The 18,991-nt window shown below is 35.7% G+C and overlaps 1 protein-coding gene across 17 annotated transcripts in view; it reads left to right on the top strand.

Moving 5' to 3' along the window:
• The window catches only part of CDC14B (cell division cycle 14B), a 128,295-nt gene that overhangs the window by 78,846 nt on the left and 30,458 nt on the right, over positions 1-18,991 (top strand). For all 17 annotated transcript variants that reach the window (XR_006266653.1, XM_043453424.1, XM_043453415.1 and 14 more), the window contains 5 exons: positions 5,693-5,769; positions 11,086-11,152; positions 13,685-13,747; positions 17,096-17,183; positions 17,468-17,698. Coding sequence is in view for 16 of the 17 variants with exons in the window: in XM_043453424.1 (XP_043309359.1) it covers positions 5,693-5,769; positions 11,086-11,152; positions 13,685-13,747; positions 17,096-17,183; positions 17,468-17,698 (526 nt within the window). In the remaining variant the exon portion in view is untranslated. The remainder of the gene's footprint in view (positions 1-5,692; positions 5,770-11,085; positions 11,153-13,684; positions 13,748-17,095; positions 17,184-17,467; positions 17,699-18,991) is intronic.

Raw genomic sequence — 18,991 nt, 5'->3', positions numbered from 1 at the left:
TCAACAGTTGTAATAAGAGCTCAGAGGCTTAATTTGTTATTTAATGATGATCTTTTGAACCTGTCATCCATTTTTTCTTAATGATTTAATTATTTTGGACTCAGAAACTCAATGCTGGGTTAAGGTGGCTGCAAGGTGAAGGGATTGGACGAGAATTTAAGATGAGGCGAGCTGAGGGGAGAGTTTCTGGAAGCAGTGTGTGTGAATCCAGCTCAATGAACAGCAGGCTAGACAGAGTAACAGAGACTGGAAGACAGAAGCAGGTGGGTCTGCCGAAGTGCTCATAAACACCTGTCTCTGGGCAAACACCCTTCCTGGGTATCTGTGAAAGGCAGGGCCAACAGCGGCCAGGCAGAGGTAAATAGCAGCCAGGCAGCGGGTAGTGTGAGATGCGCCGGAGCCGCAGAAGGGAGCCAGCATGGTGGTGGAGGAAGCTGGCTGCTGTCACCATCGTTCATGACAACTTTACTTCCCTTTGCACCTTGCTGAGCCTAACTTGATATTTCCACCCTCCGTGAGACTTGCTAGGGGGCTCTCATTTATGATGTTTGCAAATCTGTGAGGCTTCTGTGGAATTTTGGACCCCATTCTTGTTTTAGTACTTGTTTTACCCAGTTTCTTATCTATAAATAAGGATTAAGAGTATGATCCAGGGTGAGCAATTAACACCAGAGGTTAAAAAGTAATAGTTTGCCAGCTTTAGGTACCCCACAGAGTATTTATAATTAGTAGTTTGTTTTAGCTGATGTTTAAAAATTAGGTGTTTTTATTTTAAAAATTCAGGATTTTTGCTCTGTCTCAAAAAAAGTCCCTGCTGCTCACATAGAATATATCCATTTACCCTTATAGCCAAGGCAAATTCCTACACATTTATTAGTTGTCTGGCCATGGTAGAGATGTGTTTGCTACGCCAAAGTTCCAGTTTCCTTTTATCTATATTGAACATCATTATACCAACCTACTGTACATACAAATAAAAGTAATTTGAGAGGTTAAAACTATTGAAATGTAAAGCCATCTGATTTTTTTTTTTTTTAGAGTGATTTGGAATTTTTTTTAACTAGTATTTGTGCAGGAACTCTGACAGTGATTTTCTCTTATTTACTTTTTAAAATCACATAATTTGCTTATTGCAGATAATCTTTTCCTTGTTCACCTTTTTTATTCAGCAGGAATCTTTAAACCTGTTTCCAGTTTGCATTGATTTATGAAAATTGTACGTTAATCTGGATACTGATTTTTTTAAAAAAAGATCAATCAAGTTCTTGGCATTGGAGTGACTGTCATCTGGCTGATGTGAAAATAATTAAATACAAGAAACGTTGTGACATTTCTCCATGAGGAATAATTGAATAGTTTACTGGTTTATTGGACTGACACATTTGTTGTTGGAATTTAAATACCCTTTGTTGTGATTAACTCAGATGACTTGGTTTTCTAAACTCTGCCAAAGGCTTCTCTAAGTATATAGATTAAACTTCAAAATGTTCTGTAGAAGACTAGAAATGAGAAGTACTTGTCTGAACAACTGTGCTTTATTATTTGAGACCTGAACTGTCAGAATTAAAACTATAAATGATCAAGTTGTGATCTTTTTGTTTCAGTCCACTAATTTATCCATTGCTACTTGAGCCTCTCCCAGTATTGAAACATAGATCAGCAATCCAAAATCAGACGTTTTCACAGAGACTGGTTTAAGTAGATGGTAATTGTTTAAATGGGGGCAGTGGAAGCCCTAGAAATGGCTACAGTATTGTTCAGCAAAAAATAAACCCAAAAACCCAAAAAAAACCCCACAGTATACAAAAGCATGCTTTTCATGTATCGTGAAAAGCACTACTGACTTCCTAAGTATTTTCTACCCCAATATTTTATTTTTCCAGTGAGATAGCCTTTTGCTCCTTCAGAGACATTGCTTACCCTGGTGAGAGACAGCAGGTTCTCCTTACTTATGTTTCCTATGCCATGGGGCTTCCTTACCATTACATCTCTGTACTTGGCACATTAAAAAAAAAATTTAGCCACTTTCAACAAACTGAAATGATCAGTTGGTAATAGTTTATTGCATTACTTACTGTATTATCTCTTGGTACCGTACTTAGTGACTTAAAACAACAACTGACATTCTCTCTAATGGTTCCTGTGGGGAATGTATTTGAAAGTGGCTAACTTAGGTGTGTCTGCTTCTGGATTCAGCTGGGCTGCAGTTATCTGAAGGCATGACTGGAGTTAGAGGGTCCACTGCTTAGATAACCCGGTTTACATGCCTGGCAGCTAGCATTGGTTGTTGGCAAAGGTCCTCAATTCCTTGTTATGTGGGCTGCCCTCACAAATAACAACTTGATTTCCTTTGAGTGAGGAGTACTAAAGAAAGCACGGTAAAAGCCACAACATATTTATGATCTAGCCTCAGAAGTCACATTCTACCTTTAAATCCATCTGAGCTACCAGGGAAGCCGGTTACTGTTTACAGAGTGGTGACCTGTTCATTAAGGGTGAAAATATCAAGAGATGAATATTGTTGGGGCTGTCTTGGAAGTTAGCTATTACAGTTGTTTAATATCTCTGTGTTTTCTATTTTGGGATAGCAATGTGCAGTTAGAGTGACCATTCTATATATATAGCTTTTCATGAAAGTACAACAAAAGACTTTGATAAGCATATAGCTTCCAAATTGCTGGGAATACAGTGACGTGTCATAAAATTGGATTGATCTAGAGTTTACTAATTTGAGAATTTAGGTTAATATAGGAGCCATTTTAAGGATTCTTCTCAAGAACAAATTAGTGACAATTTTATTTGGGAAGGGCTTTTGACTAGGGAAGTGGGTATAGAATTAAGAATTATATATTGTTAGAAAACAATTCTTTGATTGTTACGTGTTTAGTCCTCTGGGGCTGCTATAACAAAATACCAGAGACTGGGGAGGCTTATAAATCACAGAAGTTTTTTTCTCATAGTTTTGAAGGCTGAGAGTCCAAGATGGGGCTGACAGCATAGTGCAGTGAGGGCTCTCACGTGGTGGAAAGGCCTAGGGGTCTCTCTGAAGTCCCTTTTATAAGACACTAATCCCATTCTTCAGGGCTTCACTCATGGCTATCTCAAAGGCCACATCTGCTATTAATACTACTATCACTTTTGGGAAGTTAGGTTTTAAACATGAGTTTTAGATAGGACACAGACATTCAGATGATAGCATTATATAACAAACTTACTGTGAATCTGTAAATTTCATTCAGCTTATCTCATTGTACCTAAAGTTCGTGTTTAAAAAATTCATCTTAGGAATTCAAGTTTTTCATTTCCATAGGAAAAAATGTTACATTGTTTTTGGGTTCTTTGAATTGAATTTGTATTCACAGTTATTTAAGGTATTAGAGGCTGTTTTTGTTTTGAAAGTTAGAAGGAAATAATATTGCAATTTTAGTAACTAAAGAAACCAAGGAACTACAGCCTTGAGTTGGAGGAATTATCTTTAACTGATGCTTAAGGAAAATTTTATATAATTTGAGAGAAGGTTGTGTTAGAAATGTATAGGTATGCAAATACATAAGTGAATCAAATCTTATTCTTACCCTCAGTGACCCCCCCCAAAAAATTTATAAGACTTTTTTTCTTAAAGTAATGTATTAGATAAATATAATGTGAGTGTGATTATAGATGATTTTGATTAGTTAATTCATGGTAGTTTACAACCTTCTATGAGTCAGTATTGCTGTTCTCGAAGATTTGTCTGAAACTTGATAAGAAAGCATTCCTTTGTTTTGGGATTGATTGTTCTTTGTGGGTTTATATGCTGCTATAGATAAATATGTGTTAGAAGATTCTGTATAGTTGATCATAGTTCTGTATTATTTTTAGAGTAAATGGGGTAAAATCATTTTTAGAAACAGGGTAAACATTTCCATTTATGAGTCTTAAAATTGATAAAATGCCACCTGGAACCTGACTAGTTTTAAGATGTATCCTTCTCTAAGTTTCAGAGATTCTTGCTGGATTTCTTATTTTTATAATTTTTCTTAATCCAGTGATGTTTTTATATCTATACCAATGTGTTTTATCAATTATTTTAGAGTTTCCTAACTATTATAAATAGATTTAAGTTCTGCAAATTAAGCATCAAATCAGAGTCCATACATGATTTATGCATGTGGAGTTATGGTATAACATAAGACTTGGATTCTCACTTCAGAATGTTCACAGTTTGGTAGAAGAAACAGCTCATTTATATAAATCAAAGTAATGGAGATTTTAAAAATGTGTAATTAAATTTTTTTGTGACTTATTTTTACTAGTCAAAACTCAAAGTGTATTTTATCCCAGAATAAGCTTTAGAATTGAATTGAATTTGGGTGATGATATGTGTGCCACATCTGATGCTTATCGCCTGTCTCACCCCTTGTCTCTCCATATGGGTGGAAAATGCCCTGCTGGAAGATTCTGAGTTGGAAAAAGACGTACCTTTGGATAGAATGAGGGTCAGAAGTCCTAGGCAAGTTTAACTGGGGCTGTGGTGTGTCTTATTTAAAGGGATACCAGTGGAGCAGGTGAGGAGGAGGAGGAGAGAATGAGACTGGTGAAATACTTCTGCAATACTGGAAATGAGAAAACCATAGAGCAACAGCTATAAACTGAGAGAAAAGGACTGCAGACCTGAAATCATATATTTATAGGGTCCATGAATGTCAGGGTAGAAAACAAGATACTTTAGAAATGCAAAGAGGTCCACCAACTGTGAACCTCACATGCTAAAGAATCTACTTGAAGTATTCTACCAGTTGAAAATTGAAGCATGACGTAGTCCTGAAGATAAAAGAAGCAAATGACAATAGCAAACAAATGAAGTTTTATAGGAAACCTGTACAGTATCGTAAGTTGTTAAATCTAAATGGATGGAGTTAATCAGCGTCTTTGTTCTGCTCTTATGGTCCTCTCATCCGCGTCCCAGTCCTTTCTCTGTTGCCATCTCCCACATACTTCTTTACTATCATTTCAGTGTTTTAGAAGGGAGGGGAGGTAAAAGCGCGTGCTTAGTCTAACATTTTGATTTAGAAAATCTGTTCTTAAAATGCTACTTCTGGGTTTCCCTGATGGCTCAGTGGTAAAGAATCCACTTGCCAATGCAGGAGACACGGGTTCGATCCCTGATCCCGGAAGAGCCCAAATGCCACAGAGCAAGTAAAGCTGTGTGCCGCAACTATTGAGCCTGTGCCCTGGGGCCCGGGAGCCACAAATACTGTGTCCACATGCCGCAAATACTGAAGCCCACGCACCCTGGAGCCCGTGCTCCACAACAAGAGAGGTCACCGCAATAAGAAGCCCGCACACTGCAACTAGAGGGTAGCCTCAATCTTCACAACTAGAAAAAAGCCTGAGCATAGCACTGAAGACCCAGCACAGCCAAAAAAAATTAATGAAAAAAAATTTTTAATGCTATACTTCTCACCACAAAAGGTTGTAAAAAGTTGTTGGTCAGGGCTCTTATTGCAAGCAGCAGAAACCAGCTATGCCAGCAGATTTAAACAAAAGGAAATTCACTGAGAGAATCCTGAGTGACTCGTAGGATCCTTGGGAAAGCTAGAGAACCAGGCTCAGCTGATTGGCTAAAAATTGTACAAAACTTACTTCTCAGTGACAGTACTATATCTTTATTTAGAAGTAAATTGCCTTTTTCTTCTCTCTTCAAATGTAGGTTATATATTTGGGGAAAACTCCAGAAGAAGCATATAGAATATTAATGTTTGGAGATGCAGCCTATATTCCTTTCAGGTAAATATAAGAACATTATGGTAGATTCATTTAATCAGGCCCTTGCCAGAAATACTGTGGTATGGTTGTTTCTGAAGAAAGAAAACCTGATAATCATTTTGGGGTGGGTGCAAATAACACCATAGATCTAGGTTACTCAACAGTGACGCTATTGACATTTTGTTGGGTTGGGGGGGATTGTTGTGTGTACTGTAGGATGTTTAAGAGCATCACTGTTAAACCACTAGATGTCAGCAATGCCTTCACCCCCAGAAAATTAATTGTGAAAACCAAAAATGTCTCCAGACATTGCCAGATATCTGTGGTGGTGGTGGTAAATTGCTTCTACATGAGAAATCAGAACCACTCCCACTGATGAAAATTTGTGCTTTGTAATCAGCTGAGAATCTTGGAGGTACAGTCTTCAAAACTACCATTTTCCAGTACTGAGACGTTTTGGCCTTGAGGAGTTAAGAAATAAGTTTTCTCAGTAATTAGAAGTTATTTCTGGGGCAGAAATGAACCCCCTTTTTCTTGGGACACAGCAAGCAGAAATAGGGTGAGGTTGTTAATATAGTACCGCTACTTAAACTAAAACACCTGTGTCATAAAGGTAATAGATAAGTAATGTTTCTATGTAAGTTAATGACATCCTCATCCTTATCTCAGAGTTACCAGATGATTGTGTTGAAGATATTTTGAGGAAAAAAAGAGAAAAAACTTGTGTTTTTCCCTTTAAATCAAAGGAAGTTCCAAAAGTTTTTCTACTTATTTATCAAAATGCGTGACTTAGCTCTGTAATTAAATACTTGTGCTTAATGTATAATACTGTGTGAAATAATTCTATTTTTTGCATATAGTATTGAGAATTTCAAATATTGCATCATTCTTCCACCTGCAAATTAGTTAATAGTTTCAGGATTGCTGTGTATACCTCAAATGCCTAATTTTGAAGGTGTGGGCTTGCCTTTAAAGGGTAAGATTATGAACCTGACTTAATTGTGGACAAGTTTGGGAATGAGTGTCCCAAACCTTAGGCAGAAATCTGTCTCCTTAAATAACTCTGTAGGACTATCTATGGATTTATTCCATGAATTAGAGATTTTTGTTAGGATAGTCTGCAGAGTTCAGTTGTGTATTGCACTGAAGGCTATATGTATGTTAGTGATTTAGCCAATAAAAGAATTGCTTTGGACCCAGCATCACTGCCTTTCTTCTTAGCTTGGGCATCATCTTAAGTATTGTTTGAGATGAGTAGGAAGGGATGAAGGTTATTTTCTAAGCTGAAGAGTGTTCATATTTCTTCTCAACTTATAACAGCAACCATGTACCTCCTTCAGAAGGAGTGATGATGGTTCCTGAATCATAGATACATTGATACAGTGATAATTTTGTTGTACAGAACTTTTCTTTATAATAGTAATCCCTTATTGTGCCATTCTTAAAGTTTATAAGACAAGATCCTAAAACAGGAATAAGCTTACACATTTCACATAATTTAAGTAAGGATCCATGAAACATTATTGATGTAAGGGAAGTTTTACATTAATTTAAATACAGGGGTCAAAATAGAATAAATGTTGTTTACTGCTGTACCTGTGTTTAAAATTATTAAAGTTTGGCATTAAGAAATGTAGTTAGTTGCTTCTGGTTCCAGGAACAAAGATCAGTAATTCTCTAAAAAACAGGACTTCACCAAAATCAGTTCAAGTTTGTGAAATTTTAATCTCTTCATTCATAGATATCATACTTTGGATTTATCTAAAACATTGTTTCTCCAGATGTGATCTGTGAACTTTTTGTTACCAGCTTCTGATGAGTACAGGGATAGAGAGTAAGACTTTACAGACGTTTTAATGATTTAATAGAGTATGTCTATGTCTGTGGACTCTAAAAGTAGGAGAATTTAGGCTTGTATTTATGTGTTTTTCACTTTCATTTTTCTAATAACTCAGTTTTATTTACAGAAATAAGATGATTGCATAATAATTGGTATGTCATAGTACAATATTACTGTATTTCACAAAAGTATCATCCTTTGACAGACTAAAAAATCTGTGCCTCACCACATTTTACTGTTCTAAAGAACTTACTCATTGGAAGTAAGCAAGTCAGAGTGAATAAAACTGGATAATATTTTGACAGAAATTGTAGGATAGTCTTTTATCTTTGCCATTGCAAGAGCAGAGAACAACTACAGCCATTAACAAAGTGTTGCCAACAAGGAGCTGTGAGAATAACATTCATTCATAGTTAATTACTTCTTTTATGCTCCATAGCGATATTTAATTAGATTTAACTTACACATATTTCTTCAACCACTGAATTTTAAAATGTATGTATACATATGTATACAGTCTCTTAATGAATTATATTAGATATTTTTCTACCTGTCTAAATAAAAAAACAGTATAAAATATAGTTCAACATTTTTTTAAAACCGTTGATCATAGTCATGAAGAGCATGTGCATCTCCTCTTTGGTATTACCTATAATACTCCTTGCTTCTTACTTGACTTTTTTTTTGTCTCTGTTCTTTATTTTCTTGAGAGGTGATATCGCAGAGCTGCTAATAGCTTGGCTATTGACCTCAGACAGATGAGAGTTTGTCTCAGTTCTGCAACTAATCTCTCTGTGGTTCTTCACAAATACAAGGCTTGGTTTCTTAGTCTATAAATGGGAATGATAGTAATATCATCCTAATGAAGTATGAGGATTAAGTAACATCCTGCATATGAAACTCTTGGTGCCTGAGCCCTAGCTAACGTTTGTTAAACATTCATGTTTTTTTCCTTTTTAAATCCATGTATAACTTAAACACAATTAAAAACTCCGTGACTCTTATATGTACAACACAGTAAACTTACACATTTGTATATGTAGGTACCATCCTTTCAAGACACAGAACATTGTCAGTCCCCATAAAGATTCCCTTTTATTATCCCCTTTCCAAAAGTGTTTCTTATTTTTGAACTTTGTGTAAATGAAATCATAGAGTGTACATTTTTGGAGAACTGGGATCTAGTTTTTAAAATATATATTGTCTGTGAGGTTTATCCTTGTGGTGGCAGGTTAGTGGTTTGTCCTATTTTTATTGCTTTTGTAGCCTTCCTTTCTCTGAATGTACCACATTTTATTTGTCCATTTTCCTTTTGATGGATACTTCGATTATTTGCAGTTTTTGGCTGTTATGAGTATAATCTGCTATGAAAATTGTTATCTTTTTAAACTAGTATTTGACATTGTTTTGCTGTCTCTAAGCAGTATTCCTTTATTGATTCTCATCTGCTTTTCCAAGTTTGTTAAATGATCTATGACAAGCTTTCACCCCACAAAGGCTTATATCCAGATTGATAGCTGCTATTATTCCATTTTGAAGAAGTCTAATTGCTTGGGTGGGAGGAAGGAGATGTGGGTGTGTTTAAAGTTGGAAGTGTTAATGAAATAAACATGAGTGAATAAAGAAAGAGCCTTGTCTATTCTGATAATATGGCAGAACTTTATCCAAGCTCAGATCAAAGCTCGATTAGAGCAGGACTTGGCCCTCAGGAGGTTATTCACAATTATGCATTGAATAAACGCCCAAATTGTCACAAAAACTGAATCAACATGCCTGTAACTTGATTGGAAAAGAATTATCAGTAAGTTAACAATCATAGCTAACTGAGGAGAAATGGTGAAAAACATTGGGATGTGATCTGAGAGTTCATTGTCTTTCTACTGATAATTTTGATTTTGATTTAGACTAAACTTCACTTTCCTACCTTAGCTTTTCTATCTTAAAAACATGCCTTATTCCATAAAACAGTTATTTGTACAGAACATTATGTGTGATCATGTAAGTCAGTGGTTCTTAAACTCCTGGAGAACCCAGCCTCACCCCTGGAACTCTGACTCACAGGTCTGGGGTAGAGGTTGAGAATTAAATTTCTAACAAGTGAGGCTGATGTTGCTGCTGCTTGCCGAGGTAGCACACCCTGAGAACTAAGCTGCAGGTCATTCTGTTTTTCTCCTTTCTGAAGATTACCAGTAAGCTATTGGTAAAGATCATTTTCTTGGTCACACTGAAACCTTTTCTAGCTTCTGGAAGATCAGCTTTTAAACTCAGAAGCTTATAGAACACAAATGGCGTGTTGTACATACTTGTGTCCAGTCCTCAAGAAGGCTAACATGTACTGCAATAATTCTAACAAATTCAGATAGTAATGTCTAAAGCTGTCTTAGCTAAAAAGAATACCCTTTTCTTTAATGTTAGTATAATAGTTTATATTCTTAAAGTTTGTACAAAAATTAAATATTTTAAATGTACAGTTTGATTTTTCAGGTAAGTAAATTACTGTGTGAAAACCCAACCAAGGCAGGCAATTCATTATAGCTCCAGTAGCAACCTGGTTCCACATAAGAACCAAATGAGTACCACTCCGATTAGGCATAATTGTTTGGCATGCCTAGAATGATCATAATTAATTTTTATCTTGCTTAATTCTTAAAATTTTCACTTTGTAATGAAATGACTCCAGGGAGACAGAAGGGAGAAGCAGGTGGGAATGGAGGAGTACCTTATTTTTCTGGACAAAGTCTTAACTGAGACTGAGACTTGTGTCGCTCATCTTGTGTGAGATTACTGACAGGTATTGGTATAGTATTGAGTGGGGCTGTCTACCTAACCGTTTAAGCACTTTTCCCAAGTGTAGAGTAACTCTAGTAATAGTAGTTGATTCATTAGTTTCTGTGGTTTTATTGGTACTCTTGTCCTTTAAGAACCTGAAAAAAATTATCCAGTTAAATTGTTAAAAGTCATAAAAGCATAATGAGAGGAGCAAAATACTCTTTAGCTTGCACCTGTTATTTCAAATACTATCTTGGTCTCCAAATTTTTTTGCTACGTGGGTGTGGATACACACAGCAACATTTACGTACAGAATCAAAAAGCAGTCTTTCCTGCTAACAATTTGATATGGTATTTGAAGAACAAATTCAAATGTCTTATCTTTTTGAGAGGAGGAGTACATACTATTGAGAAGTTGAACTCAAAAAGGAACTTTTGAAGCTGAACTATTAAAGCCAAGAACAGTCTAGAGAGATCATTTGAAATTTAGAATGTGGTCATTATTGATCCACATCTATAAAACAGTATCTACTGGAATGGGTAGAAGGTACAATGAAATGTGTAACAGTGACTTATCCTTTATTTAAAAACCAAAAGGCAAGAATTCTTTTTTTTTTCTTTTGAGACTGAATATGTGTTTGATTTTCAATCAGCTTTGTCTTGAGATAAGTGGACAGCAGAAAATTAAGTTAACTGAGCTGTGTATTTCAATCCTTTTGGAATTTCAGAGATGCTGCCTATGGAAGTTGCAATTTCTTCATCACACTTCTTGACTGTTTTTATGCAGTGAAGAAGGTAAGTGACTTATAGGATGAGCCTGGTGTTGTGCTGGAGAACTTAAATACAGAGCAAGGAAGACAGGCCTTCTCCAAAGACCTTCTAAGATGTGTATGATGTCAGAGGTGTCCCATTTCCCTGCCAACATTAGAATGACACTAAACTAGAAAACAGATTATTCTGAATCTGAGTGCTTCTCTGTGTGAGTTGGGGGAAAAGCCACTTGAACACAGGGGACGTTAAGAAACAGTTATGTAATTAGGTTCTAAATTCAGAATTGGTTTTGAATGCGTTGTGATGTCAAAGAAAAACAAAAAGTAAATAGATTACTGGTTTCTAAATTCTCTTTATGTATTTTATGTGTCTGATTGCCACCAATTCTGTTTACAACAGATATTTCTATAACACACTGTTAAACACTTTGTTGTTGTATCTTCAAGAATTTAATTTCTAGTTCAACAGAAGTATTTGAATAGCCCATTAGTTTGTTACTAGGTTTTATATAAAAAACTAAGTGGGTCATTACTGCTTTCTCAAAGCTATTTAAAAATAACTCCTGTGTTTTATAAGGAGGGCTACTTGCTCTCTTTGACTTCAGGGGATAACTTCTATCACATTCTAAGTGAATAGGGTCCTCTGGAATCAGGTGATGCAGCGGACCCTGGTTAAAACACTCACTCCCTCCAGTGTAGTTTTTGAATATCAGGACAGTGCAGGAAACTAGAATTGTTAATCAGTAGCCCTTGGATCAAATAAGCTTTCAACAACCTCTAAAGTTTTGTGTGACTTGTATTTTCAGAGGGAGAAGGAACCCAAGTTTACTGATGAAACAGGGTAGCTTTCTGAGAATTTTGACTGAAATTTTATGGGTTAAGATAAGAGACCTAGTTAGGATACAGATTCAGAGGTTAATTAGTATACATTTTGTCCTGTAACAAGGCAGTGAGGATGGACCTTAATTTTGGGGATTTGAGTCGAGCGACTCTGTGGTGTAAGGAGCTGATGGAGGTTGCCACACACTCTGAGATAGTTCCATGAGGCCTCAATTTAGGCACTTAATGGGCAGCGGATGCCATCAGGAGATGGAGGGACAGTAGGTATAAATGACCCCTCCCAGTTATAGTTAACAGTCCTTGCCAGTTGGACCCTAGGAAGTTGCTAATGCAGGCAGGCATACTTGTCCTTGATCCTAGGATCCTAGGACTCCCTTCTCTGCAGTCCTACAACCTTATATATTTGGGGAAAAAAAAGAAGAAGAAACACTTATGAGGGCTTTGGTGATGATATACTATAACATTGGCTTTGTGTTTTTTTTAAATCAGATATTATATACAAAGTTTAATCAGCTGTAACTATAGATCAAAGATTGCTTTTTTTCATACTGCATTTTAATTTTTTTGAGACAACAGCTTCTGATTTTTCCATTTAAAGATTTTTATTTGTGACTGATTTTCAATATTGTTGTTTGAAATATTTATAAATATAATAATTATATCTTGACTTTAGTGCTACTTTTTTAAAAAATACTACTCTAATAAGATCTCCTTATGAAATTCAAAGACTAGAAATCCCCTGCAGACTGATAACTTTTTATTGTATCATTCTGTTAGGAAGAGCTCTAGTCCAAATATGATATATATTGTTTCGAATTCAAAAGAAATAAAATTCATCTTAGATTTGGTCTTGGAATTAGGATTTAAACAACTATATTTTATAAAATATAATTTTGTTGTTGTTGTTTGGTTTTGTAACCTTATTTCTCATTCATATTTCAGTAGTTTATATTTTGCAGACTGGTTTTAAATCACCCCTTTTCAACCGAGAATAACTTCTTGAGCAAGAATTGTTACTTACATACTGTCTGTCTTAGTAAGCAGGGAGAATGGTTGTCAGGCCACCAGATTGTCCTTGTCTCAGAATATAGTTACTCTGCTTACTTTGCTTAGCATAGTCTTTTTACTGCAACTCAGAGTGAGGCTACAGAAAGGAAAATTCATGTATTTTTTCCTTATTGAAAAAAGTTTTTTCCCCTCAAAAAATTTTGAATTTTCATGTTTGTCTCAGGGCTGCCTTTAGTATAGGAGATACTAATCTTTTAATTCAAGACTGTTCAGAAGAATTTGAAAGTGAAGATATGTATAAAGTATGATATTTGTTTGCTATAAACTAACCCATGGTTTCTTCCCTTTGTTATTATTTGTTTAGCAACCATTGGGTTATGCATTATATTTGAAGCCTGAATGGTGTTCATCTAATAAACTAGTAGGATTACTTTGAAGGCTTGATAATTTATATCTTGCATGGATAGGATGATTAATGAAGGAAAATGAAAAAGATACTCATTAAAATATATATTGTTGTAACTGATTTTTCTGATGATGGACGCATTTAAAAGACATAGTCCACCTCCTTTGAAAGCTGTTCCATGGAACATAATTTAAATACAGTGCTTTTCAAGGGTGCCTTCTGATACTTACTATTAAGAATTTGGATTGAAAATTGTTTCCTTATTTGCATCTTTATTCTTAAAAGCTTTCCTTTGGATTTTAGGCAATGCAGTATGGCTTCTTTAATTTCAACTCATTTAACCTGGATGAATATGAATACTATGAAGTAAGTTTTCAAGGATATTGTTTTTAACTCTTTTTTCATATATGTTTTACTTCCAGAAGTAATATTCTTATTTTTTGAAAAAAAATTGAACAATTTAGATGTATATAGAGTTAAAGTCATCTGTCTCTTACTTCTGTTTCTGCAGTCCTAGTTCTTATTGATTTTTTGCACTTGTTACATCCTTTTGGAGTGAGTGAGTGTGCTCCTAGGCATTTTTCTTTAATTTTTAGTTAAAAAATTTTTGTAAGTATTGATGACTTTTATAGAATGAATTAAATGAGATAATGTTTATGAAATCCTTAGGATTTCATAGGATCTGATTAAATGAATAGCCAGTATACATCTAATTACCTCTGGAAAACACGTATTTTTGTCAGAACCTTTTGTTTATATGAAGTCAAGTCATTTTTGGAAGCAGATTACAAAAAGTAAACACAAATGGCTTACATAAAGTGGGGAAATTTATTGGTTTACATAAACAAAATGTCCAGGAGCAAGTGTAACTTCATGCATACCAGATTCAGGTATACAAACACTTACCAGAAATTGAGCTGAAACCAGTTTTGTTTCAAGGCCAGTTCTCCCCAGTTCTTATTTATAAGCAGCAACTATATAAGAATTTTCCTAGGTAAAGTAACTGAATTACTTAGGTATAGTTTGAATAGCAGCAGCAGTCAGCTCTATTTTCCAAAGGCTGATTATTGTAGCCCGCCACCCGCCCCCACCCCCGCCAAAAAAAAGGCTATTAAATGAAAGTTATTAGGAACAAAAGTTACCTAAATATAATGTCCGTTGGATAAAGATGGCTGCCAACAGCTTTGATTTACCCTTTTGGTTTACTTAGCTTACTGGAAAAAAATGTTCATAGCTCCAGCAGAAGACTCATCGGTTCCTCTCATTGGCTTGGCAGAGATCATGTCTCTGCCCCTGAACCAAGCTGTGATTTTGGTGAGGGTAGTGGATGAGTGGGTGCAGAATACTTTGGTCATCCCAGGAGCTGAAATTGGGTCAGCCCTATCAAATCATACAGACCAAAAAGAAGGGTGGTACACAGAGAGGAGAGAAACAGGCAAAACCACAGATGTCCTTTATGGTTTTTTGCAGTAGTGTCTTTTTTTTAAAGAATGAGTAATTTGGTTCTCCCATTCTACCCTCCGAGTAGATAATGAGTAAGATGTTACGCTAAATGTCTTTTTCAGCCAAGAATACTTGTGGAATCTTGGTTTGTTTTTGTTTTTCTATCCTGCTATAGTTATTTTGAGCAGACAGTCTAATAATGGAGTGATTCCACAGACAACACTCTATTCAGCAGCATCTTAAAAACTCAGATAACTGTTCTTTCTCACAATTTCTAAAGTAGCTATTTTTTTAAACTCCTAGGTATAATTGAACTATTTGACTGATGAATTGGATTAATAGGTACCGCTGATCATTATTGTGATGTGCCAAAGATGTAAAAGCATATTGTGTGATTCATTAGGCCAACTCTGCCTTTACTTCTCTGTAATGGCTATATGTTTATAAAGTACAATATACATTTACCATCTTAATTACTGAATATAGTTGAATTATTAACAACATTTTTTGTACTTCCCCTTATGAAAATTGAGCGACTTTCACTTTATCAAAATTAAACACATAAAATATACTTTGTCTTTTTAGATAAGCAAAACTAATAAACACACCAGTTAGTGTTCCCCCAGAGTTACTTGTTTTTTACTAAGGAATAATTATAAGTGCTAATTAGCTTCCTTCTCACCAATGCAGAAATTGCAGCATGAGGTAGAGTGGTGGGGTCACCAACAAATGTCATTTACTTAGAAATTGCATTGAGACACGGGGAACTGTTAAGTAGCTACAGACCATAATGGTAGCTTTGTTTAGTCTCTGTGAAAGTGAAAGTCGCTCAATCACGTCCAACTCTGTGAGTCCGTGGAGTTCTCCAGGCCACTGGAGTGGGTAGCCATTCCCTTCTTCAAGAGATCTTCCCAACCCAGGGATCAAACCCAGGTCTCCTTCATTGCAGGCTGATTCTTCACCAGCTGAGCAGGGAAGCCCTTAGTCTCTCTATTTAGAAATTTTGAATTGGTGGTTTTCATTGATTCCATGATGCCCATTTTCTCCTGTTTTAACTTTTCTGAATTCAGGATGCATCTTACAGTATATGATGCCTGTGATTCAATGAAATCTAATCACATTTCTCATTTTAAAACTCTGATTTTATTTCAAAGTCAGAACATCTGGCAATGCTTGTCCTCATTCTTACTTACATCTTTTAGCCTGAAATGAATATGGGCTCATCAGTTCCCTTAACTTATAAATAAGTCAGGTAAATCAGTTTTGGGTTACTTGCCTGACCTATAGATTTTAAGGCAACTCTTGATTTTTTTCTTGCCTACTCTTAGGTAGAGGAAAACATACTCCAATTGTAAAACTGATTTAACTTGTGTTTATGTTCTCTCCTTCCCCACTATCAACTGCCTTCTACTTTCTGCCTAAGTCTTTTTGTAGCCATCTCTATTGTTATTAAAGTTGAACTTTATCTTAGAATAATTGTGTGATTCAATCCAAAAGACTTGATAACAGGAAGTAAAGTGTTTTAAATGTCAGTTTAGATGTGATCTCCGTATTCTTGTGATTTTAAGTTTTCTGGTGAATTTTAGTGAAAAGTTTTCGTTGATTTCTCTAAATAAATAGGCAGCAAAATGATGGAAAGGTGCCTCTGTAGAAATAAAAAGTAAATGAGAAACCAGGACCCTAAATTGATTTCTTTTCTTTATTTAAGAAATCAAGATTGCTCACATTGGAAGCCAATTAGTAATTCAGGAAAACAGGGACGTTTCCATATCCCTCATGATAGAAAATTTGGTTTTTTTTACTGATTAGCAATTACATAAGAATTTACTTGGATAAAATAAAGTATTTAGGCATAGTCTGGATAGCAGCAGCAGTCAGCTGTATTTTCCAGAGGCTGACTATTGTAGGAAAAAAAAATGCTGTTAAGTGAAAGTTAATTAGGACCAGAAGTTAACCAACTATAGTTGTCTCTTGGTATCCATGGGCGATTGGTCCCAGGACTCACTGTTGGTATCAGAATCCACAGATGTTCAAGTCTCATAGTCAGCCTTCCAAATCCACAGATGCAAAACCCACAGATATTGAGGACTGACTGTATTCCCTGGGAGTATTCATAGCAGGATAAATTTTAGTTTCCTGTCTCATGGTCATTTGTAAACAGCTTTTGTGCTAAAGGAAATGGATTTGAAGTCCTTAAGATACTCACTATTGAAAGGGACATGGAGAGGAGATTAAATATAAAAATGAATTGTGCTGATCTTCCCCTTGCAGAAAGCAGAAAATGGAGATTTAAATTGGATAATACCAGACCGATTTGTTGCCTTCTGTGGACCTCATTCAAGAACCAGACTTGAAAGTGGTATGCAAAAATGAGCCCAGTGTAGTTTTATTATTAAAAGTATCCATCCAGTATTTTCTTTTAAAAGAAGCCAAAACTCTGCTCTCTTAATTAAGTGTACTCTTGAACATTTTATCTCATCATTCTACCTGGATTTTAATTTTTAAATTTATTTTTTTCATAGTTATAATCAAATTGGTATTCAATCCCCAGTCCAGATACTGTTTCCATGCAGTTACTAGTGGTACTGTTATCCATTGTTTCCTTTCTGCATTTTACAACATCTGGTGAATTTCTTTATGTAGGTTACCATCAGCATTCTCCTGAGGCTTATATTCCATATTTTAAGAATCACAACGTTACTACAGTTATTCGTCTGAATAAAAGGATGTATGATGCCAAACGCTTTACAAATGCTGGTTTCGATCACTATGATCTTTTCTTTGCGGATGGCAGCACCCCTACTGATGCCATCGTTAAAGAATTTCTGGATATTTGTGAAAATGCAGAGGGTGCCATTGCAGTACACTGTAAAGGTATGTTTCTAGTGTTGTTTAAAGAGTGGTGGAAATGTATATGTGTGTGTAGAAACACGCCATACTCATTTAGATTATATGCAAGGACACATGAAGATGCCTTTGTTTTAAAGAGAGTGTTTTTTTTTCCTTTTGTGTTTTGCTTTTTTTTTCTTAAAGCTACTTTATTGCAGTATTGGCGTAAAAAAGCTGTACATGTAAAGAATGCCTTTGTTTATTTATTTTGGCTGCTCTCGGTCTTTGTTGCAGCGTGCAGGCTTCTCTCCAGTTGTGGCGTGTGGGTTCTCTAGTTGTGTGTGGGCTCTCTAGTTGTGATGTGCAGGCTATGGAGCCTACAGGCCCAGTAGTTGTGGCTTGCGGGCTTAGTTGCCCTGTGACATGTGGGATCTCAGCTCTCTAACCAGGGATCAAACCCCCATACCCTGCATTGGAAAGTGGATTCTTAACTACTGGACAACCAGGGAAGTCCCAAAGAATGCTTCTAAATCCCCGATTTCATATGGAAAGTATAATAAATTAAGTTGTATTCATGGGTAACCCTACAAAGGCTTGTCACATTCATCTATTCATTAAATGTCTATTCAGTGCCTGCTTTGGTATGTTCTGGCATATGTCCGTGAGCGGAGCAAACTCTAAGAGCTTATCTTTTGGACTTTGTTTTCTAACAAGTTGCTAGATTTTCAATAACTAGAACAGTGCCTGGTACTTAATAAGTATTTATTGAACGAGTGTGTGGATATACTAGGATTTGTTAAACTTTTCTTTGGTTTTTCAACTAAGAAGACAAGGAATATATTTTTATTAACAAAAATCCAACATTGGGGAAAAGAAAAACTAAACAGCAAACCCTGGAGCACATAAGAAGTCTAATTACTCGAGTTCCCACATTATCAGATTCAAATTTTCAGTTTTCACGGAAAATTCAGTTTTCACCAAAAAATCTCAAGGACTGCCAAGAAACATGAAAGGATAGCTCATTCAAAGGAAAAAATGAATCAACGGACACTGTCCCTAAGAAAGACCAGAGGGTGAACTTATTAGACAAAGGTGTTAAAACAGCTGTATTTTGTTGTTGTTGTTGCCACATGGCATGGGAGTATCCCTGATCAGGGATTGAACCTATGCCCCCTGCAGTGGAGGCATGGAGTCTTAACCAGTGGACTGCCAGAGAACTCCTAAAACAACTGTCTTAAAGGTGCTCAAAGAGCTAAAAGAAAATGTGCACAAAGTCAAGAAAACAATGTATGAATCAAAATATCAACAGGAGAGACAAAGCATTAAAAGGAAAAAGGA

This window comes from Cervus canadensis, chromosome 30 (assembly GCF_019320065.1).
Source record: "Cervus canadensis isolate Bull #8, Minnesota chromosome 30, ASM1932006v1, whole genome shotgun sequence".
Classification (NCBI taxonomy): Eukaryota; Metazoa; Chordata; class Mammalia; order Artiodactyla; family Cervidae; genus Cervus; species Cervus canadensis.
This window is presented reverse-complemented; position numbering and strand designations above follow the sequence as displayed.